We start from the raw sequence: 26,741 nt of genomic DNA, 5'->3' as shown, positions 1-26,741 counted from the left end.
AGGGTCTGGCCGCGCTCCCTGCCGTCCAGCCAAGGGCTGCCCTGGGGGAGAGTGCCGCCGTGTGGAGAGAGCACCCTTCCCTTCGCTATGAGAGGGGAGGCTAGCTGAAGCACAAGGGATGCGATTGTGTTTTGTTAGCGCTGGGCAGGGCCGGCTCCAGGCACCAGCCGACCAAGCACTTGCTTGGGGCAGCACCTTGGGCCGGGGCGGCGCTCAGGTTTTTATTAATTTATTTATTGGGCGGGGGCTGGCGCGGCGCGGCGCTGGGAGGGCAGGGGCTGGCGCGGCACAGCATTGGGGGGGCAGGGGCTGGCGCGGCCCGGCGCTGGTGGGGCGGAGGCTGGCGCTCGGAGGAGGGGCGGGGGTTGGCACGACGCTGGGGGGGCGGGGGCTGGTGCTCGGAGGAGGGGCGGGGGCTGGCGTGGCGCGGCGCGGCGCTGGGGGGGCGGGGGCTGGCGCTCGGAGGAGGGGCGGGGGTTGGCGCGGCGCAGCGTTGGGGGGCGGGGGCTGGCGCTCGGAGGAGTGGTGGGGGCTGGCGCGGCCCGGCGCTGGGGGGGCGGAGGCTGGCCCTCGGAGGAGAGGCGGGGGTTGGCGCGGCGCGGCGTTGGGGGGCGGAGGCTGGCACTCGGAGGAGGGGTGGGGGCTGGCGCGGCCCGGCGCTGGGGGGGCGGAGGCTGGCGCTCGGAGGAGGGGCGGGGGTTGGCACGGCGCTGGGGGGGCGGGGGCTGGTGCTCAGAGGAGGGGCGGGGGCTGGCGTGGCGCGGTGCTGGGGGGGCGGGGGCTGGCGCTCGGAGGAGGGGCGGGGGTTGGCACGGCGCGACGTTGGGGGGCTGGGGCTGGCGCTCGGAGGAGGGGGGGGCTGGTGCGGTGCGGCACTGGGGGGGCGGGGGCTGGCGCTCGGAGGAGGGGCGGGGGTTGACGTGGCGCGGCGTTGGGGGGCGGGGGCTGGCGCTCGGAGGAGGGGCTGGTGTGGTGCAGCGCGGCGCTGGGGGGCGGGGGCTGGTGCTCGGAGGAGGGGCGGGGGTTGGCGCGGCGTTGGGGGGGCGGGGTCTGGCGCTCGGAGGAGGGGTGGGGGCTGGTGCGATGTGGCATTGGGGGGGCTGGCGCTCAGAGGAGGGGCGGGGGCTGGTGCGGCGTGGCGCGGGGGGGGGCGGGGGCTGGCACTCAGAGGAGGGGCGGGAGTTGGCGTGGTGCTCGGAGGGGGCGTGGCTTCGGGCGGCGTGGCGTTCTGGGGGGCGGGGATTCAGGCGTCATGGTGCTGGGGGGGCGGGGATTTCGGCGGCACTGGGGGGCGGGGACGGCGGCATGGCGTGGTGCTCGCGGGAGGGGGCAGCACTCTTCTTTTTTGCGTGGGGCGGCAAAAAAGTTAGAGCCGGCCCTGCCTACGGCTAGATTGCAGTACGTCTGACATCCCTGGCCAGAGAGAGTTATCCAGATAACCCAGGGGCCAGGAAAACCCAGCTCCACCCACCCACAGAGCTGCACCCCCCCCTTTCTGCCTTTTCCCTTCCACACAACACGGATGCTGCTGGGGAGGGAACAGGACCGAGTAGCGCTCGTGTCCCACAAAGTGAGGGAAGCACTCCCACCGGCGCTCCCTGCACAGGGGAATGAAGAGTGAGGAAGAAGGTGCCCGCTCTATAATGTGCCCCACTATTGAGGGCACCTGCCCTCAGCTCAGCCCCTCCATCTCCCTTCTGAGTTCTTCAGTGCCACTGCCCACATAGCGATGGCAAGAAGGGACCCATGTCCCTCTGCTACCTGCCAGAAGGTGGTGCCCAGTCAGCAGACACAGACCTGGCCTCAGTGACCTATGCATGTGTACCTGAGCTCCGGGCACCCATTATGGCAACTCAGCTGCCCTAGGAATGAAGCCACATGCCCCCAGCCCATCTGCCTAGCTACACAGAGGTCCCCCCAGTGCTGCACTGCTCTCTCTTAGGGTGACCAGATAGCAAGTGTGAAAAATCAGGACAGGGGGGTGGGGAGTAATAGAAGCCCATATAAAAAAAAGCCCCAAATAACGGGACTGTCCTTATAAAATCAGGACATCTGGTCACCCTACTCTCCCTGCATGAGCATGACCTCCCACAAATACAACCTTCCACCAGAACGATGCCACTAATGGCCAGTGGGAGAGGCTGGCACATGCGGGACACAGAGCAGTCATGGGAGCTGGCCATGGACTGTGTAAGTCAGGGCCACAAGAGAGAAGAGACCACAGGCCGCAATGCATACAGAACTAAATGCAACAGTCAGCTCTGAGACTTAGCTCTCCACACACTGCACCACAAATACACATACACACAAGCCCATGAAACGAGTCTAGCTATTTCTGCTAGAAGGCAGAGAAAGAGATTGCTATTGTTATTTCTGGTTTACAAGGCTTGAGCGGTGTCCAGTACTATGGGGGCCGGGGGGTGTCGTGGCAGACAGATAGAGGGATAGACAGACATTTAATCCACAAGCACTAGACAGTGAATGCAGTCAGGGGTCTGGGCAGCTATACAGGGCCAAAGCAGGAATTGCCCAGGAGGTACCTGTAACAATAATGTGGTTTTACTGCTGTAACCGTTAAACCAGTTATTTACCCCGCTAACTCCCACCCATGGGACTGCCAGTCTCAAAGTCCTGCATTAAACACATTCCCCTGTGGACTGAGCAGCAGAATCAACAAGAGCAGGTTAATATTAACCACTGCAGCCAGCTCCTGCAGGAGAGTCCAAGGAGCTGTGTAGTTAGGCTGGGGTATTTGTTCATAGGTCGGGCAAGAGGGAACTGCTAGCTTGAGAAGCACGGCCCAGTGGTTAGGGCATGAGCCTGGGACATTGGAGTGCTGGGTTCAAGTCTCTACTCTGCCATATACTCTCCGGGTGACCTTGGACAAGTCAATTAGCCTGTCTGTGCCTCAGTTTACCCATTGTACAATGGGGCTAATACCACTGCCCTGCCTCACAGAGGGGTTGTGTTGAGGATAAATATAGATACCATTCAGATACTACGGTGATGCAGGCCAGATAAATACCTAAGACAGAGCAGTGGTCTCAGGTTCAATCCTGCAGACAGACTCCCCTGTCCCTGGGCTGTGATGTGAAGGCACATCCTGGTGCTCAGGATGAGATGCCCTAGCCCGGGGAGCTGTAACCCGCGTTAACCTGGTCTGTGCCCCCCTCTAGTGGCTAGACAACATAGAGCAGTGAAGTCACTACAGCCTCAGTGCTACCAGACCCTCTCCTGCAGCAACAGCAGCTTCTATTTGGAGACCGACAGCTGCTGGCATTCCAGCAAGGGAGGGGAGCAGAGCCCCTCTTGTCCCATCAATCAGGCCAGAGGGTAGCACCCGAACCCTGTGTGGATCGCCAGGGCCATTTGCACAGAGGCTCCCTGGAGTCCCCCCTTGCCACTGCTGCGCCCTGTGAAAGGGGCATTCATTTCCCCATCCTGGGGCTGGTGACAGGGCAACTTGCATCCTGTCCCCGTCACCCCACCCCTAGCTCACAGCCCTGCAGGGCACCCTCTGCAGAAGGGGAGACGGTAGGGAGATGCACAGCCCGCAGGGCTATTACTTGTGGGATGGGGAGAGTGGTGCCATGGAGGTAGGTGACAAGTAGCGGGGAGGATCCCATGTGGAAGGCCCCTTCCCCTGAAGGAGGCAAGAGTCACACCCTCTATGCGCTGCCCAACCTTTGTACAGCTGGGCTGGCTCACCTCACTGGTGCACCAGCGTGAATTCAGTGCAAGGCTGTCTCCTGCTGCAGGTTTGCTCTGAATTCACAAGCTTGGAGCACTGCAAATAGCACTGAACCCAGCAGGAAGCATAGAACCGCACAGCCCCTGCTTTTTCACTACAGACCCTTGTGCCACTCACTGAGCACTGTCCTGCCTGCACCCTGGATGAGGCAGGCACCTGTGGAAACAATGGCATGAGAACCTCCAACTGGGCACTGGATCCTAATGCCCATAAGGAAGGGGCAGAGTGAAGGCTGCAAGTGCCCCTTAACTGCAGCATTTCCCGGCTTGGCAGGCTTCCCCCACCCCCCAAACCTGGATGCTCCTAACAGAGTCTTTTTTAAACATACTTTGCTTGCTTTTGCTTAAAAAACATTGACAGAGACAGGAACGACATGTGCCATGACCTGCACTGGAGCAAAATTCACCCAATACAGAAAGGCAACACCACACAAGGCGTGTGCACCTCCGGCATCCTGCTTCAGCCCAAAGGACACCCACGGCTTTCAACAGGAGTTGGATCAGGTCTATAGTCCTTAGTGAGGACTGTGCCCAGGCAAGGATTCAGATGCAGTTTCACTTTTTGCAGGAGTCCTGTTGAAAAGTGGCTGGTTAGAATTGTTTTTACCATTATGAAAGTAGATTCCCCTCCCTTGCCACCCCCAACACTCTCCCTTAAGTCAAAAGTGGTCAAACTCTAAAAACCAGTCCCCAGGGGCAGAGCCCTAGCATGAGAAATTGCACCTCGAACAGTGAATTTTTTGGAAAGCACAAATGTGAGGAAACAGGCATTTATTACTGGAACTGCTCTGCAGTTCTAACTGTGGCTGGCATGGTCTTTTTATACCTAGTCACCTCCAGTGGTTGATTCAAACTCCTGGAGCCTTTCTTCACTGAGTGACTGAACTTTGGAGTCAACAGACAAGGGCCAAACTCTCCTTTCAGTTACTCCTGATTTCTACCATCAGGAGAGCACAATTTCCACATCTCCCCCCGCACCCCTGCCGGCCACCCCTCAGCCAACAGATTGGAGCAGAAACTGTGGTGATTTCAGGCAAATCTGGGATGGGTCTCCTCAGCAAGATATCTGCATTTTGGCTTTAAAGTTAAACCTTCCCTGGATAAAGGGGTACATCCTTGTTGTGTCTTCAGCGTTCCCAGGGAAAGGGCTAGGACAGAAGACACTTAAAAGCAGCAATGTTAGGAGTTAAAATGCGCATGCAGGGTGATAAGGAAAAATAACACATTGGTCACACTTGATAACCAATGTCTAAATGGGGCTTTCACATAAAGCATTGGTGGATGGTTTTAATAAATGATTTAATCACTGCTTATGGACCTTTAAGGAGCCCAGAAGGTCACTAGGCTGCTTCAAACCTCCTGTGTCAGGGTTTAGGCAGATCTCTAACTACTGTGGGGGCAGATTATCCCATCTAACCCCTTCCACTGATGTGCACAGCACCAGCTGTAACATACACTGCTCGTGTCTGGGGCAGGCTTAGCACCTCTACTAGGAATCAATTATTAATCCTTTATAAACAATCTATAATTGGATCCTGTACATAAAGCAGGACCTAAGGTTCGGTGACCTCGTTTGGAATCTGTACACTGTAGGGCCTCAGAAGTCCAGCCAAGGCTCAGAGTTCCCCTGGGCTAGGCACCATACAGACTCTCCCTGCCCCCTGGAGCTCACCACGTGCTTATTGGACAGGGCCCTACAGGTAGCTGAAGCAGATGAGTGGGGTGGGGGTAGGACAAGGGACCTTCCACAGAATGGGGATTAGCATGAGTCACTTTCACAACAAACATGTCAATGACAAAGTGGCTGGCACTGCCGAGTGAGCCACTCCGGGAGCTTTGCCACACCAAGAAACAGCCACCCAGCCAGGCCAGCAGAGAGGGAGCTGCGCTCCTGACTTGTCCAGGTGACACGCCCCTTCCCCGAGCACTGCGCTCGCCCCCCAGCTCGCCATTCCTCTCTCAGTCCCCATTCAGCCCCCTCGCTAGAGCCCAGCATCAGCCAGCTTGCAGCAATAACACCAAGGACCACGGCAGAGTCTGAGAGTCCTCTCTGCACATGCCAGGTACAAACTCACCAGGAGTCTGAGTTCCTGGCCTCAGGGGTCACCTGCTGTGTGCTAGCTGTGGGATCACTCGGGCACGGACCTGTATGCAGAACATGTCTGGAGTTCTGCAGGCCAGGGTGTGCATCTGAGCTGTGCCCATTGCAGCAAGGGAAAGGCTCCTTTGCACCCTCCTCTCCTGTGGCTGGAGGGCAGGGGGAATTTGACAGACAGAGCAGGAGCAGTTTCAGTCATGCAAGGCCCAGCCCAGCTGCTTCCCAGAGCTTCTGGTCTGGCCCACATGGATCTCCTGCCCCAGTGGAGCAGCACAGTGGGCAGTCAGGGCCTTAGGTCCCTTCATCTGACAGCACAGTTGCGGGGCCAGGCCACCGGGTGTATGACTGAGGGGACCTAGAGTCCAGAGAGTCCTCCCCTAGGGGGAGATGTGCTGCCAGATGGAACCCGTTGAAAAGGGTTGTTCAAGACAGAGTCCTTGACCTGGTTTCTTGTTCAGTTCCAGCTGTCCTGGACTTTCTCCCATCTCTGACATCAGCGCAGCTAGCCCTGACAATGGCAAAGATTTCCTTAGCAGATCACTCTGCCTGCATGTCTCTGGGGCAGGGACCGTGCAGTTTGCCCAACCCCTGGGGAAACCATCTTTTAGCAGGTCTTACAAACTTGAACCCTCCCATCCAGTGATCTAGGGACTGGAACTCAGAGTTAGCCGGACCCATGGCAGGGCCATTGGGAGCCAATAGTATCAATCTGCACCACCTAGTGCAAAAGAGCTAATTCCTGGTGCCCGTTGCCCTGGCATGGCAGGTTTTGGGGTTAGAGGCCCTGCTTTCCACATAGATCAGGTGAGGCTTGGGCCTCAACACCCTTCCCCCATTTCTGACCGTTGCCAGACACAAGTAGTTTAGTTTGGTTTCCCCCTCCCTCAGGAGCAGCTTCCTCCCCCACGTAGGATCAGCCCAGGGGTCCAGCCTCCTCTAGCTGAGGGTAGCAAGCCCCAGCTGCTTCTGAGGTCAGGGAGGGAATAACCTGCCCAAAGAGTCAGTTTCCTCCTGACCCCTATCACCAGGGCCAGCTCCAGCTCCAGGGTTTTGGCCGCCCCAAGCAGCCCCCCCCCCCCCAAAAGCCGCAATTGCGATCTGCGGCGGCAATTTGGCGGAAGGTCCTTCGCTCCCAGCGAAAGTGAGGGACCGTCCGCCAAATTGCCGCCCCTCTCCGGAGTGGCCGCCCCAAGCACCTGCTTGCCAAGCTGGTGCCTGGAGCCAGCCCTGCCTATCGCCTAGTGGTTGGTTTATAGCCTGCATGGGATGGTCTATGGCCCTGAAGGTTTTGTCCCCTGGTCAGCGTAGCTGTGGATGTTCTCATTAGCCGTATAAAAGTCTAAATCTATTTTGAATATTCCTAAGCACTTGGTCTCAATAAGATCTAGTGGCAATGAGTTCCACCGACAATGCTTGGTGTAAAATGTATTTCCTTGTATCAGTTGCCTTTCAATTTCTTTGACTTTCCCCTTGTTCCTGGATTGTGAGAGTGGGTGATCAGGAACATGTCATTTACCTTCTCTGAGTTGCTCAGCACACCTCTAGCATGGCCCCCTCATCCATCTCCTCTGGAAACTGCACAGGGCTAGCCTTTTCACTCTCCACAGGGAAGTCATTCCAAGCTTCTGACCATTTTGCCAGCTGCCTATGAAGCCCTCTATTTCTGCTCTCTTCTTTTGGATAACAGGAGTGGGGTACTGTACTTGTGTTCAGGAGAGCACGTCCCATTGGTTTATATAATGGCATTGTTCTAGTCTCAGTATTATTTCTTCATCCCATTCATTCTGCGTTCAGCTTGTTCTCCCTCCCAGCTGGGACACAGTCTAGCCCCAAATTGTACCACTGCACCATATCCAAGTGTAAGCAGAGTCAGGATGAGCTCTACCCTGACATCTGGTGGTGAATTATGGCAAGTGTGGAAAAGAACTCCAGGGGCTGATCTTGTTTGCATAGGCACACCCACTCGCCTGGCATGAAACAACAGCAACTCAAAGTGGTTACTTTGGCTGGTGTGGGATCCCCAGTTTTCTCTGTTATTGGGGCAGGAAGAATAAAGTTTTGTTACCCTGATTCTGTGAATCAAGGCCAGTGGAACTGTTGTATGACAGAAGGACTGAGTGAGTCCTTCACCATTACCTAAGTAGCACTCCCTTGACAAGGGGCATGGGTTACAAAACCCAGTCAATTGAGAGAGGATGGGTATTGCTTCTCGGCTCTCTGAGCTGTGGTCCAAGTGTTAGTAGTCTCTTGGTCTATCCAAGGCCGTGATCAAGTGTCTTGATGTTTTTGGTCTTTTGGCCTCGGGATGAAAACCTTGCCTTTGCTTCTGGGACCTCGAAGTGAAAAAATTCTCTAAGTTATATCTGATGATATGAGCTGCTTCTGAGAGTTTGAAGCATTAATTGCACTATCTTCTTTCCCTCCACTGTTGAATATCAGAGGTAATTTTGATTCTATTAGAAGTCAGGTTATAGGCTGCTGAGCTGAATTCACTTTGGGCCAATGGTGCACTAGCACTGTGGCTCCCCTACTATGAGTTGAAATTGCTAAGAGCTGAAATCACAAAGGAGGTAAAGTTATTAAGAGCTGAGATCACTGAGTGCTGTGTTAACTAGTGGGGGAGCCTGAAGCTATATTGCTAAGCAGCTGGCAGAGCAATTTGTGGGGAAGACTGGAGGAGCAGAGAGCGGTGGGGAGCCTTGTTGGAGCGGCCCAAGGAACGGCGAGTGGACCTGTTTGTGGGGATGGCTGGAGTGGCTCAGGAAGTGGACTGGCTCGTGGTGAAGGCTGTGGTGGAACCCTGGCCTCGGATCATGTAAGGTGCCCCTTAACACCCTGTGTGCCCCGCCCCCTTTTACTCTGGGGCTGCACTGACCAGGGACAGAGACTTTGGGGTCTGTTGGACTTTTGGGACTTTGTGTGGTTTCTGGACCCAAGAGACTTTGGGGGTGTTGGACTTTGGGGACTCTGGGTGATTTTTGGGTTGCTGGATTCAAGAACCAAAGGGAAAGGATACAGCCCAATTTGCTGGGGTGGGTTTTTTTTTTTTTTTGTTCATGGTTTGTGTTAAGAATCCTGTTTGTGGTGTTTTTCTAATTTAATGCTGATGTCGTTTACCTCATGTTATTAAACATTTTCTGTTACACTCAGACTCCATGCTTGCGAGAGGGGAAGTATTGCCTCTTAGAGGCGCCCAGGGGGTGGTATGTAATTGTCCCAGGTCACTGGGTGGGGGCTCGAGCCGGTTTTGCATTGCGTTAATGAAACGGAACCCCTAGATACAGAACCCGGCCCTTGTTGCTGCCAACTTAGATGGGCAGAAGGGTTACACAAGAGAAGGCTGCGGAGGGACCTGATAAGAGTCTTCAGACATGTTATAAAAGACAGTGATCAGCTGCTTTCCATGCCCACTGAAGGGAGGACAAGAAGTGATGGGCTTAATCTGCAACTAGGGAGATTCAGGCTAGATATCAGGAAAAACCTCCTGACTTTAAGGATGTGTCATGGGGTGCTCTACTCACCACTGGTCTGGCGCCTCCTCCTGGTCACTCTGGAGATTTGCTCTTGAGGCAGACGCCCCTGTCTGTGGTTTGCACATCGTCACTCTGACTTGGGTCTGCGGCTCCTCTCACTCCAGAACCCTCAGCATCCGCTTCGTGATTTAGCCCTCTCACTAGGTCAGTCAGCATTCCCCCTTCTGGGTTTCAGTCCATCAGCAGTCCTAGGCAGTCAGCCCATTCACTGCCCCAGTGCCACTCCCTCAGTGGCTGGCCTGCCCCCTCCAGGTTCTGGTCCTGGGACCCTCAGCTCAGCAGTTCTGGGCTCTACCCTCTCTGCTCCTTCCCTGGACTGCTTCCTACCACACTGGTTCCCCTTCTCTCTGGGTGTACCAGCTCCAAGAACCCTCCTCCCACGGAGGGACTGCCCTTTCTCGGCAGCCCACTACCTGGCTTTACACGCCCTGCCTGTCCCTGCACACCTGAGCCTGTTCTTTAAGTAGCTGCCTCCAGTCAAAAGCTCCCCTGTTTACAGCCTAATTAGCTGCTGGGCCCATCTGGCCCAATTCCATTCTTGCAGGGTGTGACAATGCGGTTCTGGCGGAACCCAACTGAGAGTGCCAACTCAGGACAAATTGCTAAAACAGGGCAGTTACAGCCCAAGGCTGGGGTTTTTCCACCTTTAAGGCAAACCAAACCAGCCAGACTAGGAGGACTTCGGTCTCATCCCACTGGCTAACCGCAAGTCTCACAAGCAATCTCCTTAGACACTCCAGTTTCCCAGTATTACCACCAGTGCCACACGTTATGGGGACAAATGGTTATGAAAACCAATACCCCAGTAAAAGAAAAAAGTTCTCCTGATCCCAAAGGACCAAGCCCCAGACTCAGGTCAATATACAAGTCAGATCTTACCCACAAATCACGCTGTTGCCAATCCTTTAGAATCTAAAATCTAAAGGTTTATTCATAAAAGGAAAAAGATAGAGATGAGAGTTAGAATTGGTTAAATGGAATCAATTACATACAGTAATGGCAAAGTTCTTGGTTCAGGCTTGCAGCAGCGATGGAATAAACTGCAGGTTCAAATCAAGTCTCTTGAATACATCCCCAGCTGGGATGGGTCATTCAGTCCTTTGTTCAGAGCTTCAGTTTGTAGCAAAGTTCCTCCAGAGGTATGAAGCAGGATTGAAGACCAGATGGAGATGAGGCATCAGCCTTATATAGTCTTTTCCAGGTGTAAGAACACCTCTTTGTTCTTACTGTGGAAAATTACAGCAAAATGGAGTCTGGAGTCACATGGGCCAGTCCCTGCATACTTTGCTGAGTTACAAGGCGTACCTGCCTTCTCTCAATGGGTCCATTGTATAGCTGATGGTCCTTAATGGGCCATCAAGCAGGCTAGGCAGAGCTAATCTCAGCTTGTCTGGGATGTCACCCAGAAGCATAGCATAAGTTTGCCATACAGACAGTATAGAGCCAATATTCATAACTTCAACTACAAAACTGATACACACATATAGACAGCATAATCATAACCAGTAAACCATAACCTTGTCCTAGACACCCCATTTGACCCCCTTTACACAAGATTTGGGTGCCACTACAGGACCTTGGTTGCAACAATGATCTACACGGTCCCAGTTTATGTCAATAACGTCACAGAGGGCCAGTGTGGGGATCTCACCCCACCACAGGATGGTTAAGCTCTGGACTAGGCTCCCAAAGGAGATTGTGGAATCCCCATCATGGGAGGTTTTTAAGAACAAACAGCTGCCAGAGATGGTCTACGACTAGGTTTTCTCGGCCCTGCCTCAGCGCAGAGGGCTGGACTTGATGACCTCTCGAGGTCCCTTCCAGCCGGACATTTCTATGATACAGCCAGCTAATCCCAGGTCCAATCCTGCTTCTGTTGGTGTCAGAAGAGAAACCCCCATTGAGTTCTCAGGGAGCAGGGGCAGGCCCCATGTATTTAGATACTGGGAGTGGCTGCTACATTGACAATCTGACAGGGGGACCTGTTTGGCCTCTGCCATCATGGCCCAAGTGTATAAACTACCAGGCATTGCTCAACAACACATGTAGCTCACCAGCCCCACTCCATAGTCGGGTGAAGAATGCCACTGCAGGAGTCTTTATCCAAAGCTGACCTAACAGCCAGGGAGACTCAACAATTACCCCCCGCTGTGGAAGCAAGTCAGTCTGCACCCAGGGATTACCCCCTTAGGACTATCCCTGCCGTGGTCCTGCCTTTACATACTTTCTAGCAGGCACTAAAGGCTAGCTCACACCAGGCTTGCAGGTAGTTGCACAGCATGGGAAGGGAGAGGGGCGCAGGGCAAGTACAGCAGTAGGAACTCACAGGGGCTTTGGTCAGCAACGCATGGACTGGGCCGATTCTGCAATTGGAGTTGTAAAAGACACATTTTCTGGGAAGGGAAGGCGGAGCTGAAAGGGTAGCAAGACATTTACTGGGCTTGCCCTGGGAAGCTGTCTCTTCCAGTGTGCAGCACCCCTGCTCAGTGGGCAGGTTAGTTCCCGGGGATCAGTGGACGATGGCTGGCCCGTTCTACCCTGCCCTTTGCTCGGCAGCTCTGCTCCTCGCAGCATTCCAGGGCAGCGCTGTTACACCAGTGTCTGAGACAGGCCAGCATTTCTAAACTCAACAGTCCAAAGTCCAGCTCGTCAGTCCATGTACAGACACCTGGCTTAGTGGCCTAACTCCCATGGGGCTGCCAGTGACAGCAGCAGAAAGTGTAGCACTCAGCATTTCTGGAATCCCATCCACATGGTCAGGTGCCCAAATACCCATGAGCTGAGCTTTAGGCGCCTGCATCTGGCAATGCTGGCCTTGTTTTGCCTTCCTGTCAGCCCTGCAGCCCTATACAGTTCGGGGAGAGCAAACAGGACCCTTCACAGGGCCTGTATCAGTGACAGAATTGTTAACTCAGGCCACCTACGTGACCCCATTGTCGTCAAATCCTGCCCCCAGTTACACAGCTACACCCCCACTGGAGGCAAGGGGTTGCCCCTGAGTACCTAGCAGCAGCATGCGAACTTAGATTGCAAATTCTTTGCACAGATGCACAAGCTGCTGATTGGCAAGAAAACAGAGGATGGGAACTGGGCCACAGTTTGCTTTAAATAAATGGTGACAACAGCAGTATAGGAACCCCTCGCCCCCCTCACCTGTGACCAGGAAATGGGGCAGCAGAGTTGCCAACCCCAAACTTTCAATAAATCGTGAGCCAGGCTCAAAAGAATCATGAGATTGGCTTAGAAAATCATGAGATTTGAAAGTAAAGCCATTTGGAGTTCTTTCTATATTGGCCCTTTGACGTTTGAGCCTCTGGCATCACATTTTCAAGCTTCTCTCTGCAACCAGCAGGGCCAACAACTTTTTTGAAACACCAAAGCCAAGATTCACTCGCGTGGCTGTGGGCTTTAAGACAAACACCAATTATCGTGTGAAACTTGAAATCAGATTCACAAGTCGGTAACACAGAGCATCCCATCTAAATATGTTTCAATTAATATACATTAAAAAAAGACACACAGTGACGGTTTTACAATTTGTATCCAGATCTGATTGTTAGAAGTTGTATGGGGTATAAAAGCCACATTGCAGCCATTCAGCAGGCAGATTTGAGCTCATTTTAAAAGCCATCAATAACCTACAGATGTTTCCCCTGCCCCACTCCCAAAGTGTCACTTCCCAGTGAACAAGCCACAGGCTCTGATCCTGCAAATGCCTTGTGCATGTGAGTAACTTTACACATGTCAGCAATCCCACTAGAACAGGACTGGGCCCACTGACTTCAAATGGGATCCACTCAGTGCTTGCAGGATCAGGGCCTGGAGATCCGGATCTGCTCCCACTGAAGTCAGTGGGGCCCAGACCCTCCTGGGAATTACACACTTCAATGCTTTTGAGGATCTGAGCCTGGGTGTTTTAACACTGGTTTCCACTGGAGCAGGACTGGACCCGACATGTAAATATACCATGTAACTGGCTGCAGTCCGGTTAAAGAAAGAAATTTGAATCCTAATGAATAATGTTCTTGTCTGTCTGTTCAAAGGTTCCAAGCCCAGAAGGGACCATTGTGATCAACTAAACTAAGCTCCTGTGTAACAGTCTGTTGAAAACCCTCTTTCTTCCTGGCCAGCCCCGCATGGGCCATAGGGAGGCTCACGACCTGTAGATATCAAAGGGGGCTTTATTTGTTCCAGAGTGGTTGCTGGGTGTGACTAGCAGGTCATGTGAACTTCTAACTGGGGAGGTTGGACCGTGCATGCCCTCCCAATTGGAAGCTCATGATCAGAGATATCAGAACTGGCCTTGATTTTACAAATGGGTCAGTGGTGGTCAATGGTGGGAGGGACAAATCATGTGGATTCTTATCTGGAAGACAGTGTTGTCGTTGTTTTTTTGTGCAACTCACCTGTCCCAGACAAGAGTTTCCTTTGCAATGGCAGAGATGATGGACAAATAGCCTTTACTGGGGATTCCTTCTTGACATTCCTACTTCTCACAGCTTTTGACCTTGTCACAAGCGCCAGGAGCCAAGAACGATGACTCTTCCATGGCATGGAGGAGAAAATGGAGCTTTGGACAATCTGCTCTGGCCCTTCCGTTTTTACGACAAGAGGCAGAGAAGGCTGTCCAGCCACAAAATAGAAATTCTTAACAGTGTGCTTTGCCTCATATTACGGCAAAAATGATTGGGAGGAACACTGGTTCCTAATCCAGAGGGACCCTGATCTCAGTTACACCCACGTACCGCTGGAGGGACACTGGTGACCTCAGTGGAGTGACTCCAGATTTACCCCAGAGTCACTGAGGACAGAATCTGGCCCTGGTTGCCAACTGTCAGATGCTTTCCCATCTCCTGAGTGGTTTTCCAACTCACTTTGCAAGAATGGGCAAGCGATGGGTGTGCTGCACTTGGAAGGGGGAGGAGTTGGCTAGTGTGAAGCTACACACCCACCCCAATGAGCTTTGCGTAAGCCCAAATCCTGCCAGGACCTGAACCCTGGCAGCCTCCAGGGACTAGTTTTCAGCCGGGGGAACCAAGTCCCAGAAGCCTTCAGTAAGACTGAGAGTAATAACACTCCTACCATAGTGCTGATCTCACAGCCCTTCCATGAGAGGCTCTCTCTCCAGACATAGGATGTGTAGGCCCCTGCATAGGAGGGAGACCTTATTAACCCCACTTTGCAGACAGACCAACTGAGGCCAGGGGGAGCTGAGCTGCTGGCCAGGTCCCCCTTCCTCCCCTAGCCTGCAGGGGAGGCTGTCGCTGTCCCCACAGGGCAGACCATCTCCAGGGGAAGGGCCCCTCCTGCGCCATGCCCCTCCCCATTTAAGGAGTCAGAGTCTGGGCTCTGTTATGCAGGGAAGCCCCAGCCCAGGTGCAGGGCAGGCAGCGGGCTCCTGAGCGCTCTTACAGGTCCCCTAACGCCTGCTCCCCAGCCCGGGCCGGGATGATGTGACCGCTGCTTGCAGGGCAGCGCTGTCCCGCTCTGTGCTCCGGGAGCGCAGCCCCGCCTGCTGAGCTGGGGGAGGCAGGGGCGGGGGTACTGCGGAGCGGGGAGGGGCTAGCCGGGATTAGGGAGATCTGCTGAGTTGAACACGCAGCCCCCGAATTGCTAAACGTGCAGCCTCCAGTGTCTGGCTGGTCGCAGCTCTCCGCAGCCGCTGCGCTCGCCATGGCCTTCGCCACCCTGAGCAAGGTGCTGCTCAGCGACAACCTGGACCCCTGCTGCAAGCAGCTGCTGCAGGCCGGCGGCATCCAGGCGCTGGACAAGCCCAACCTGAGCCGGGAGCAGCTGCTGGCGGAGATCCAGGTGCGGGGAGCAGGGATGGGGGCTGCTGGGGAGCTGCCTTGCTCGGTGGGGTGCAGGCTGGGTAGAGGGCGCGGGCTGTTCCCGGGTGCCAGCCGGCACAGCACCCCCCCCCCCCGAGTCCTGGCTGGCTCAGGCTCCGTGCAGCGCTCCCCGCCCCGCGCCTGATGCAACAGTCGCGGGTGTTTGCGCGGCGCGGGGACTCGAGGCCTGGGCCGGGGGGTGCCGCGGGCAGGAGCGGGGGCGATCGTCCAGCCAAGGGCTGCACGGACGGGGTCGGGTCCAGCTTCTGCTGGGGAGCTCTGCCCCCCACCTGCACTGCCCCAGCCAGAGTCCCCCAGAGCCAGTGGGCCCTCCAGCTCCCGTGCCTATGGTGGGTGCTAGGCATGCTCAGCTGGCATGGGTGGGGAGAGGGGCTCCAGGAGAGAGGCAGGGCCCCACCTCGGAGCAGAGCAGAGGCTTTGGTGTGACTAGGGGCAGGAAGAACAGGGGCTCCTACAGTCAGGACAGCCAAGGCTTCCCCCTGTTGGGATGGGTGGGTCTCTTCCCCTGGGGCAGCAAAGCCCCGGGGGGGAGGGCAGAGTCAGACTGGAACCATTGCTGGAACTTCACCTAGGGACGGGGTAGAGTCTCTGTCACTTTGCACCCGCCTTGGGGCGTCTCTGTCTAAACCCTAGGTTCTGGGCTGGAACCTTGGGGGCGGCTCCCACGACTGCTATACTGGGGTCAGACTGGCTAGGGGCTCTTCTGGCCTTAAGACTCACACCAAGGGGTGGGGGGAGCAGTGTTTATGGAAGCTGGGGAAGGGCTCTGGCCTCCTCATCCCATCCGCTCCGGCACTCACCCCTTCAGGACTGCGATGGGCTCATTGTCCGTTCAGCGACCAAAGTGACCGCAGACGTCATCCAGGCCGCTGAGAAGCTGCAGGTGATCGGGCGGGCGGGCACCGGCGTCGACAATGTGGACGTGGAGGCAGCTACGAGGAAGGGCATCCTGGTGATGAAGTAAGAGCAGTCTGATTCCAGGACAGAGCTGCCTCTTCCCACACAATGGCTGTGGTGGCCCTGGCAGCATGTGTCCAGTTTCTGCAGGGTCAGAGCACAGGGTCTGAGGTCAGCACTTGTATGCATGGGTATGGGGGGGAAGCATCTGAGCAGATCCAGGGTGCACACCTGCAGATGTGTGGGCAAGTGGTACCCCTCCTGCCACTCCATTACTTAGAAAAGGCTCCAGGGAATAGACAGGAGTTGAAATGGGCACGGTTCCATTCCCATTCTCTCTGAGCTGTTCTAGTGGGATTCTTACAGTGCGGGGGCTCGTGGGGGGCACAGGGCTCTGGGTCAGGTCCTAGAGGTTTAGCAGCGCATCTGGAGCTGATGGCGCTCCTGGATGTTCCACCTAGAGCAGCATAACATTTTTTTGTACTTAGGTTTCTGTTGAAAAATGCAGTTTTGGGTCAAATTCAGGAAATCAATTCAGGCAGAAATTGAGTGAAACTTTGAAAACGTTTCACTTTGACTTTTGCAATGAAGCCTTTTGACTTTCTGTTTTGAAACAACTTCTGAAATCCAGCTGAACTTGGTTAAAAAGCAAAAGTTAAAAAAACCCTTGAAAATTAAATGACGAATTCATTTTTGAGTCAAACGAAATGTTTTGTTCTTTTGTGTTTTTCATGTTGGCCACCAAACCGACAGATTTGCTAAGGCTCCAGGCCCCCTCCCCCCCCCCCGCTTGCTCTGATGGGCCACTTGGGGATGGGGGCAGTGTCCCCCAGGGCAGATCCCCTGATGTGAACAGGTTGTGCAGGCCCCCAAGAACCGATCCCAGCTGCAGAGTGTATGCAATGTGGCACGGGAACAGAATGAGATGCAGTTGGGGAAACACAGCTACCATGCGGGTGGTGGGGGTTAGAATCGACCCAACCCAGCTGTTCAGCAGGAGGGAGAAAGTGGGGGACAGCACGGCTGGAAGAGACTGGTGACAGCAGCTAGATGTTGCAGGCTGACGTGACAGCAGCAGACGGAGCCAGCGAAGCGTTGAGTTCTGTGCCCGGAGGCCCCTGCCATGGAGTGACAGTATAGCCAGTGCAGCCAGTTCAGAACCATCATGGCTAGGAATGTTGGCAAGTCACACGCAGGCTGAGTGTCCGCAAGCAGCTTCGCTGGTGGCCAGAGGCCATGCTCCCATGGGGAGGGGAGCCCGGCTTTCCAAAGCCCTGGGAAAGTGACTGCAAGGAGCACTCCCAGGCCTGCCCCATGGGGCCCATCAGGGCTCCCCTGTCCCCGATGTCTGTGCTAACCGCAATGTGCTCTGCTCTGCCCTCAGCACGCCCACCGGGAACAGCCTGAGCGCAGCAGAGCTTACCTGCGGGATGATCCTGAGCCTGGCCAGGTGAGCACGTCTGCCCCCCCGCCACCCCCGGGGAGGGCGTTTGGGCAACCAGCACCCCCAGCCCCATCACTGCTTGGGGATCTCAGGAATAGCCCACAGCCCAAGTCCCCCACACAGTGCACTGTGCTCTGCCACATGCTGCACCAGCTCATCTGCACTCTGCCCCACCTACCCAGCATGTGCCTCCTCCCCATATCCCCATCTCCCCTGCCCTCAGCATCCAGCTCCCACCCCACCACTGCCCCAGAGCCCTGGACGTCCAGCTGACCTGCCCCAGGCACAAAGCCAGGGCACCATCTCCCCGTCTCCACTGATACATAAGCCCTGTCTCCCCATCACCCCTGCCACCACAGAGCTTCTGAACCCACTGCCCCCAGCACAGGGCCTCGGGTACCTGACCCCCACCCACTCCCTGGCACTGCCAGCCACCCTGCACAGAGCACCAAACATCCAGCAGCCACTGGCTCCCCATCCCCAGCCATGTGGCTCTGAGTGCCTCACCCAGCAGGGAGCCATGAGACCTTGCCTGTGCCCCACTGGCACTGCCCCTCCCCACCACTGACAGGCAGCTTTGAGTCCCTCTGCATTGCCCACTTTGGTCACACTGTCACGCAGCCACCATCACCTGCTCCTCATCACTGCACCCACCCAACCCCATTGCTGCACCTGTCCTTACCCCCACCCCATGAACCCTCAGGGCACTCACCCCCCATCGCTGCCATTGCCCCTACCCCTCCCGCACAGAGTCCCCAGGGCACCCCCTAGTCCCTACCATTGATCCAGCCCCTACCTAGAGCCCTGGTACCTGGCTGTCCCCTGCTTACCATCACTGCCACTGGCCCGACTCCAAGCTGCCCAGCCATGTGCCCAGTTCCTTCCGCGGCCCGCGACTCCCACAGACCAGCTGGGGCTGGGTGGGAGGGAACAAAGCTGTAGCCCTGCAGAGCACGGACACTGGGGCATGTCAATGCTCACAAAGCACTCCCCTGCCCCCAGGGCTCATACGCTCTGCAGGGCACTGACCCCACAGTGGGGTGGGGATGGCTCTGGGTGGCTCAGCCAGGGGCTGTAGGCTCTGCCGACCGCAAGGCTGTTGGTGTTTCAGGCAAATCCCCCAAGCAGCCGCCTCGATGAAGGAGGGAAAGTGGGACCGCAAGAAGGTAAGAGTCCGGTGCCGTCTCCGTGGCAGTGCTTGGGGGGCGGGAGGGGGGTTTGGAGCCAATAGTCTCAGCCCTGTCTGTGTTCTGCTCTAGTTCATGGGAATGGAACTTCACGGGAAAACCCTGGGCATCCTGGGCCTTGGCCGCATCGGCAGAGAAGTGGCCATCAGGATGCAGGCCTTCGGGATGAAGGTAAGGGAGGGAGCAGGGAAGGGAAGGGAAAGGGTTAAACTGCCCAGGAGCTCGGTTGGGTTGGTGAGGCGCAGGGCAGGTCATGCCTGGGGGGAGGGGAGCGAGGGTTAACGTGCCCCATGCTTCTCCCCCAGTACACACACGGAGTGGGGAGGAGGGGATTAATTCTCCCTCCAGCCACGGGAATGGAGGAGAAAGGGTTAATCTGCTTCTCCATGCAGCTGCAGCCCTTGGGGGTTCTAAGGAGGGGGCTGCCCTGTCTGTACCTGCCCGGAGCCTCTCTGGGGACATGGGCGTCTCTTGTGCCTTAGACTGGTGTGACTACGGAGCCGTGCCCAGGCAGGAAAGGCAATGGGGGGAAACTCCCCTTAACTCTGCCCCTCGCACTCCTACCTCACAGCGCAGCCAAGGGGGCATGAGCCGCTGGGAAGACAGAGACTTACCCTGTTAGCCAGCAATGTACGATGGGAAGGCCGGGAGCACGGTGTTGACACTGTGGGGAAAGCTCCCTGTGCCTGGGTGCCGTGCGGATTCCCTGGCGAGAGCGAAGGGTCTTCGAGGGCGCTGCTTCGGGCAGCAAAAGCAGCCTCCAGCAAGGATGCAGCCATGGCCCAAGCAGAACTAGAGCCCAGCCAGCCAGGACAGGGCTCTGGGTCTGCTTAGTAAGGAGTGCCAAGTCATGGCGGCCCCTTGCCCCCTGTGCATCAGTAGCTCTTCCCCCTCCCGCCCCCAGGGGGCCCTGCCGTGGCCCCTCCCCCAGCCCTTTTGCCCACTGGGCTTTTTCCCTGCTGCACCTTGGGAAGGACATGGACAGTCCTCATGATGGGCCCCCTACTGCCCAAGGTCCCCTCCCCTAGGGCTTGGGGGGCCTGTCACCCAAAGCTGAGGAGGCCAGCTCGGGTTGTGTGAGTGGCTATGGCTGTGCTTAGACCATAGGGTACGATCCCATCATCACACCCGAGGACTCGGCTGCCTTCGGAGTGCAGCAGCTGCCCTTGGAACAGATCTGGCCCCTGTGCGACTTCATCACGGTGCACACGCCGCTCCTGCCCTCCACCACAGGTAGGGGAGCAGGGCCCAGAGCAGCCACACCAGCCCCTGTCTCTCCCCTCTGGAGGCTGTGGGATTAACAGGGCCGGGGGCTGGAGGTGAAAACAGGGCTAGGGGGAGAGTCAGATACAGCCCCATGCGGGACAAGCTGGGGGGCCCATAGCAGGAGATCTGGATAACAGTGGTCGGGGGCTGGCGTGCTGGCAGAGCCGAGCCGGGGGGCAGCAGTCAGGGGGATGGTGTATTGGCAGAGCCATGATGGGGGGGCAAGGCTGGAATGGCAGGGGCAGCAGTCAGGAGGGTGGCATGTTGGCAGAGCCATGTCAGCCCAGTGCACAAGCTCCTATCCTCCTTCTGCCAATAGCGAAGCCCAGCCAGGGTGAAGGGGGGTCCTGTCATGCTGACTGCGGGCTCACAGCTAGGCCCTCCAAAGAGAATGCCCCAGCAGTGAGGGGAGACAGAGGCAGGGGGATGCTGAGACAGGGGATGGGATCGCAGCAGAGAGGACTCTAAGGGACACTCCCCTAGAGCCCTCCCTCTGGTCTGGACTAGGGTGTGTGTGTCTCTTCCACACACACACCCCCCAGGGCTCAGGCCAGTAGGTGTGTGCGCTGCTGCCAGCCGGGACCAGCTGCACACAGTTAATTGGGATTCCCGGTGGGGGAGGGTCCAGGGTAGCCCACGCTGGGAGGGGGGCCAGGCTGGCTAGCTCCTTGGCAGGCTCTACCCCCCCGGCTATCTCTCTCCAGGGTTACTGAATGACAGCACCTTTGCCAAGTGCCGGTGGGGTGTGCAGGTGGTGAACTGTGCCCGAGGGGGCATTGTGGATGAGGGGGCGCTGCTCCGGGCACTGCAGTCTGGCCAGTGTGGGGGGGCCGGCCTCGACGTCTTCACTGAGGTAAGTAAATGGAGCCCCAGGCGAAGGCGGGACCCAGAGCATGTTCCCCCCTGGAACTGCCACAGCAGATGGGGGGGCCCTGGCCCCAAGCCAAGGCCTGCTGCCTTGGGAAGAGAGTGGGCACAGAAACAGAGGGCCCATCCCAGCTGCGGGACCTCGGGCCTTGCCTGGGAGGCACAGAGGAGCCTGCTCCTTGTTCTCCCCAAGTTGCTGCCCAGGGTGGGTCACTTCTGGTCCATGTGCTGCTCTTGTAGCTCCTTGAGGGTAGTGGGTGCAGGGCCCTGGCTCGTTCACTGGCCATGGACTCCACTCTGCCAGGGCTCGGGGCCCTGTGCCAGCTGCTGGGTTTGATATCAGGGTTTAGCTGCTTGGAGAACATTACGTCCCAGCCCAGAGTGAGCAGCCACCCTCGCTGTCGTAGCCCTGAGCCCGAGGCCCGTAGGCCTGAGCTGACTCTGCTTCCCCCTACCCAGCTGTGACGCTCACTTCCCTGCCCCCTGGCAGTCATTCCCCACCACACAGAGCCAGCCCCTCGCTCCACCCCCTCCACCCCCCACTCATCTGCACCCAGCTCGGGGGAGGAGCTGGTTCCCAGCCTTGCCAGGCCCTCAGAAATGACCCGTTGGAAACTCTGTAACATTCCCAAACCAGCCTTAATTCTGCCCTCCACGTGGGATTGAAGACTCCCCCACCCCGTGCAGGCCAATGGCACAGGACACCCCCCCTCGTGCCAGGTGCTGTGCCCCTGCTGTGCGCCAGCTGCACCCTTCCCACCTGCATCAGCCGTTGGGACTGAAACACCGCCCCGGCTGCTCATCCAGCCTGCAGGCCGGGAGCTCCACCATGCTTGGCTGCAATGCCCCTTCAGGCAGGGCCACTCACCCGGAGGGCGGCTCGGGCTAACAGGACAGGCTGTGTCTGCAGGAGCCACCCCGGGACCGCACCCTGGTGAACCATCCCAATGTGATCAGCTGCCCTCACCTGGGCGCCAGCACCCGGGAAGCACAGAGTCGCTGTGGCAAAGAAATCGCCCTTCAGTTTGTGGACCTGGCCCAGGGGAAGGCGCTGGCTGGCGTGGTGAGTGAGGGGGCACGGGGAGGGACGCAGGCTGTGAGCAAGGATGGGCGCTGCCCCAGCAGAGCTCCCAGCGAGCAGACAGCCCAGCCAACTGAACATCTCATGCTGCCTCAGGTTCTGCCTCTGCTCCAGGACTCAGTGTGTGGGGCCTAGTTGCTAGAGCACTGGACTGGGACTCAGGAGACCTGGGTTCAATTTCTGGCTCTGGCTGACCTTGGGCAAGTCACAGCCCTGCTGTGTGTCTCACTTTCCCCATCTGTACAATGGGGGTAATGCTATTGCCCTCCTCTGTAAAGTGCTGGCAGATCTCTGGATATAAAGTCCTTTACAGGAGCAAGCGAGAGCCCATCAGCCCACTATGTATTCAGCCCCCTTTCCTCTTCCTTCCTCTGCCCCCAGGTAAATGGCCAGGCTCTCAGCAGCGCCTTGGAACCTCAGACCAAGCCCTGGATCGCCCTGGCTAAAGCCCTCGGTGTGCTGCTGCAGACACTGGCCAGCCCAGTGAAGGGAAGCGTGCAGGTCTCCACACTGGGTGAGCTCGCAGGGCTGGGCGGCAGAGAACCCAGCTCCTCGCACGGGGTGGGGCTCAGCTGGTGCTCTCCAGGAGCTGGGCAGGCAGAATGCTGGCCCTGTGTCTCTGCTCCTGTGCTGACACAGCAGTGCTGCAGAGAGGGGGTGCTGTGCAGTGCCAGGGCTGCCCTGGGGGAGGCAGGACAGAGCATGTGGCAATTGAAGGTATGTCTACACTGCATTGTGGTCCTGGGCTTGGCGTTTCCAAGCCCATGCTTGAGTGTCCACCCTGCACTGTAAACTGCATTTACAATTGCTGGAGCCAGGTCTCACCTGGCCATACTGCACTATACAGACCTCCTGGCTTGACCTGCGTCCGCACTTCAAAATGTCGGTTTTACAATGCAGCGTAGACATCCCCTAAGGGCCCAGACCAGGGACAAACCAGCAATATTCTGGCTGCTCACCCCCACCCCCTCCGTATCCCCTTTGAGGGGGAAGAGGAGAGCTGGCTGGAAACTTTCATCAACTCGTTTGATGGGAAAAATGCCATTTTTGTCTAAATTAAACATTTAAAAAAAATCACTTTCAAGAAGTTCTCACACGGGGAAAGTTTTTCATTTTGTAACATTTCCAAATTTTGTTTGCTAACTTCAAACCTCTTTGAATGTTATTGGATGGGGTTTTTGATTGTTATATTTGTACATCATGCACTACTGCTATGGCCCCATTGTGAAATGATGTACAAACGTAACAATAAAAAACCCCATCCAATAAAACTGGAAGAGGTTCGGAAGTCATGTCATGAAACAGTGCACAAACAAAACACTTCACATTCCCCAAACACTCTTCCCAAACCTGTTTGAAATTCACATTTCACGGGAAATGTTGAAACCATTTGTTTGTTTTCAGTCAGATTTAAATAAATACATTTAGAAATGTCAAAACTTCCCGCAAAATGGAAATTGCGAGTGGCCACCAGCTCTAGGGAGGAGCAGAGTGGGGCTTGGTGGGGGGTGGCTGGGCCTGCCCTGACTTCATACAGTGTGGTGGGGGAACTGCAGCAGGAAAGGGGAAGCGGGGTTGGGGAATAGTCTCCAGGGGAAATGGCAGACACCCACTTGCTCTGGAGTTATAAAACCAGGTTGGCCAAAGCTCTGAAGCAGAGGCTTCCAAGCTGGGAGGCAGTGGGAGCGGGTGGACCCAGGGTGCTGGCTGCTCATTTACATTCATTACTCTGCTCCTGTCACTTCTCCAGGGGAGCAGCTGCTGGAGCTGATGGGAGGCATAGGTGCCAACTTTCCCTGGCGCCGGTGGGTGCTCACACCCTCTCCCCGCCGGCACCGGCCCTGCCCCAACTCCACCCTTCCCCAACCCTGCCCCTCCCATTCCAACCCCTTCCCCAAAGTCCCTGCCCCAACTCTGCCCCTCCCTGCCCTATTGGACCCCTTCCCCAAATCCCTGTCCAGGCCCCTCCTCTTCCCCAAAAGCACTGCATTCCTCCCTTCCCCCCCCCCCCATCTGCGCGAAACAGCTGTTCCGTGCTGCAAGCACTGGGAGCTAGGGAGAAAAAGTGGGCACGCAGCGTGCTCAGGGGAGGAGGTGAAGGTGAGCTGGGCGGGGAGCTACTGGTGGGTGCAGAGCACCCACCAATTTTTCTCCATGGGTGCTCCAGCCCCAGAGCACTCACAGAGTCGGCGCCTATGATGGGAGGTGATGGTGACGGGCAGGGTTGGGCTATGCGAGTGGGAGGGGAACGGCAGAGTCCTTGTATTAAAATGTGGCCTCTGGCAGGAAGCGGTGGGAGGAGCCTGGCACGGGGTGGAGACCTACAGCGGCTGGGGCTCTGCTAGCGTGTCTCTGTGTAACCCTCATGGCTCCATGCGCCCCCAGGAGCGCCTTTGCAGAAGGCTGGGAGTTACCTGAGCCCTGCCGTGGCTACCGGGCTGCTAGAAGGAGCAGCACAAAAGGATGTGAACCTGGTGAACGGGCTGCTGCTGGCCCAGGAGGCTGGGCTGAAGGTACGCGGCTCACTTGGGACCCCAGTCACACACCCAGGAGTCAGTGCACATGGAGTCCCCTCCCTGGGTCACTTCACTGGGCCCGCCTGGCATGGGGCAAACTCTCCACTGGCCCGTCTGCCAGCACCAGAGCCCAGCTCTGTTTCATCACATCCCCCAGCAGACACTCCCTGTCCCTGCACTAGCAGGGCACCCCCCCTACCCCTTACACGTAGGCAGGGATACCTGGCATCTCCTGGATGGTCTCCCCCGTAGGACCCCTAGAGGGGGCCCTGACAAGCCCCCGCCCATGGCTAGCACCAGCTGGGTCTTCTCTGGCATGCAGCCCCCGCAGAGGGTGAGAGGGGAAGGATGGCCCAGTAGTTAGGGCTCCAGAGACCCAGGTTCAATTCCCTGCACTGCCACAGACTCCCTAGGAGACCATGGGCAAGTCACTTTGCCTCCCTGTGTGTCGATTCACAGCTGTACCTCCCCAAGGGGGGTGGGGGGGGATAGAAGTACCATTGCTATGGCATGGGGCTGCTGAGCTGTCATCTCCCCTTCAGGTCACGGCCACTCACAGCAACGCAGTGCCAGAGCTGTACAACGGTGACAGCCTCCTGCAGGTCACCCTACAGGGGACCCCCTCCAGGCTAATGGGCTCAGTCCAAGGCAGCACCCCTATCCTGCAGGAGCTCAACGGAGCCAACTTCAAGCAGCCAGTTCCTCTCACCGGCCACCTGCTGCTGTACAGAGCCAAAGCTGCCAACGCCAGCACACTGCCCGCAGTGATCGGTAAGGAAAGAGCCCCCCCAGCCTGCCCGTACCACCTCCAGTCCACGAGTTACAGTTAGGCCCTGAATGTCCCACCTCACCAAGAGGAGGGCTGAGGTCCCACTCTGGCTGCTGCTAGCATTGTGCAGGGCTGAGTTAAGAGGCTGCAGGGCTCCAGGCAGCAGTTGGAGTTACCAGGGGGAGCGGTGTGCCCCAGTAGGGAGTCCTGGCTCAGACAAAGCCTCAGTCCTGAGAAGTGGAAAGGTAGGGGGCTGCAGGTCTGTGATCCGCCTGCACCAGTGATGGGCTCCCGGTCTCTTGGACCCCACAGTGCACTCCTCATCCAGGGCACTCGGTTGACAAGATACAGGGGAAAGGGTGCAGTGGGGAGATTGCAGGGGAGTTCCCGGCAGTTGTTTGGGAATTGGGGGGAGGAGCGTGGGGGGAACTGAGGGTCAGGGGTTGTGAGAAGATATCCTACGGATGTAACGAGGCCACATGCCTCTGGCAGGCAACGGTTGCAGCATGGGGTGGGGGAGTGATGGGGAAGGCAGGGGCCGGGTGTTGCTTTGCCATTAAATATCCCCTGCCCCTGAAACGGGTTTGACAGACGATGGGCCTGGTGGCCCAGAGGACCTGTCTGCACCAGCCTGGGCTGCTTGGCCATGCTGGCTACAGGGCGGGCTGAGTTTTCCATTGATTGTGAGGGAAGGCCCAAGGGCTGCCAGACTCATAGCCACAAGAGACTGCTGTTCTCAGCCTTGTCCTGTCCCCGCAGGGATGTTCAGTGGGGTGTTAAGTCGAGGCAGGGCAGAGCCAAGGGCTGTGTTGCAGCTGGGTGTCCTCACCCCAGAAGGCACACAGCGTGAGCGCTCTGTGCTGTTCCCATCTGCAGGGCTGCTGGGGAAGGCTCGGGTACAGCTCCAGTCCTACCACAGCTCCTGTGCTGTGGCTGGAGAACAGTGGAGCATCTTGGGAATCTCTTCAGCAGTCGGTGCCCTCGGTGAAATGGAGCAGCATGTGACAGAGGTCTTCCAGCTGACGCTCTAGTCCTTTACAGCGAGCTCGCAGCCGCTTCCCAGGAGAGCTGTTCTCCCACCAAAGCCAGGCCAGGTTCAAGACCAGCATGCAACCTCTCCCCTGGCAGCACTGCCAGCCAGCAGGCTCAGCAAGAGCTGGGCACAGCGTTGGTTGTCATTAGGAAATCCAAGCACAGTCAATACAGCATTTGGGAGGAGAGCATGTGCATGTGTCTTGTGTTCGGTGTCCCGCAGCAGCCCAGGCTGGGGTGGGGGGGAAGAGGGCACAGGGTATGCTTGGGATGAAGCAGGAGTTTACCCACAGTGGGAAGAAGGTCTTTGCTCACTCCTGTTCCCCTGGCAAGATCACTGTTGCGCTGGCACCACTGCATGCCCACAGCGCAGGCCAGCACCTTACAGCCCTGCCATGGTAGCACAGACTCCAACCCCTCTCCAGCTGCTCAGATACACCCAAAGGAGA

General features: G+C 57.0%; 1 protein-coding gene and 1 long non-coding RNA gene across 3 annotated transcripts; one reads left to right on the top strand and one right to left on the bottom strand.

Moving 5' to 3' along the window:
- Positions 1–10,285: 10,285 nt before the first annotated feature.
- Positions 10,286–14,639, bottom strand: LOC128841509 (uncharacterized). The gene is made up of 2 exons (XR_008445865.1): positions 14,464–14,639; positions 10,286–10,607 (listed from the first exon to the last, which is right to left on the bottom strand). It is a non-coding gene; the product is annotated as an uncharacterized LOC128841509 (long non-coding RNA).
- A 310-nt stretch (positions 14,640–14,949) lies between these two features.
- On the top strand, positions 14,950–26,478 carry PHGDH (phosphoglycerate dehydrogenase). Of its 2 annotated transcripts, none has more exons than XM_054036556.1 (12): positions 14,950–15,192; positions 16,042–16,193; positions 17,515–17,580; positions 18,686–18,740; positions 18,834–18,932; positions 19,862–19,994; positions 20,732–20,880; positions 21,805–21,957; positions 22,357–22,489; positions 24,361–24,488; positions 25,034–25,262; positions 26,230–26,478. In XM_054036556.1, the coding sequence occupies exons 1-12, from the start codon at positions 15,055–15,057 to the stop codon at positions 26,289–26,291; spliced, it is 1,497 nt and encodes a 498-aa protein (XP_053892531.1). In that variant the 5' UTR covers positions 14,950–15,054; the 3' UTR covers positions 26,292–26,478. The 2 variants fall into 2 exon arrangements, with proteins under 2 accessions (XP_053892531.1, XP_053892530.1); XM_054036555.1 differs by having other exon boundaries at positions 14,952–15,192; positions 26,137–26,478.
- Positions 26,479–26,741: the final 263 nt, after the last annotated feature.

The sequence above is a fragment of the Malaclemys terrapin genome, chromosome 8 (genome assembly GCF_027887155.1).
Source record: "Malaclemys terrapin pileata isolate rMalTer1 chromosome 8, rMalTer1.hap1, whole genome shotgun sequence".
Lineage (NCBI taxonomy): Eukaryota > Metazoa > Chordata > Testudines > Emydidae > Malaclemys > Malaclemys terrapin.
This window is presented reverse-complemented; position numbering and strand designations above follow the sequence as displayed.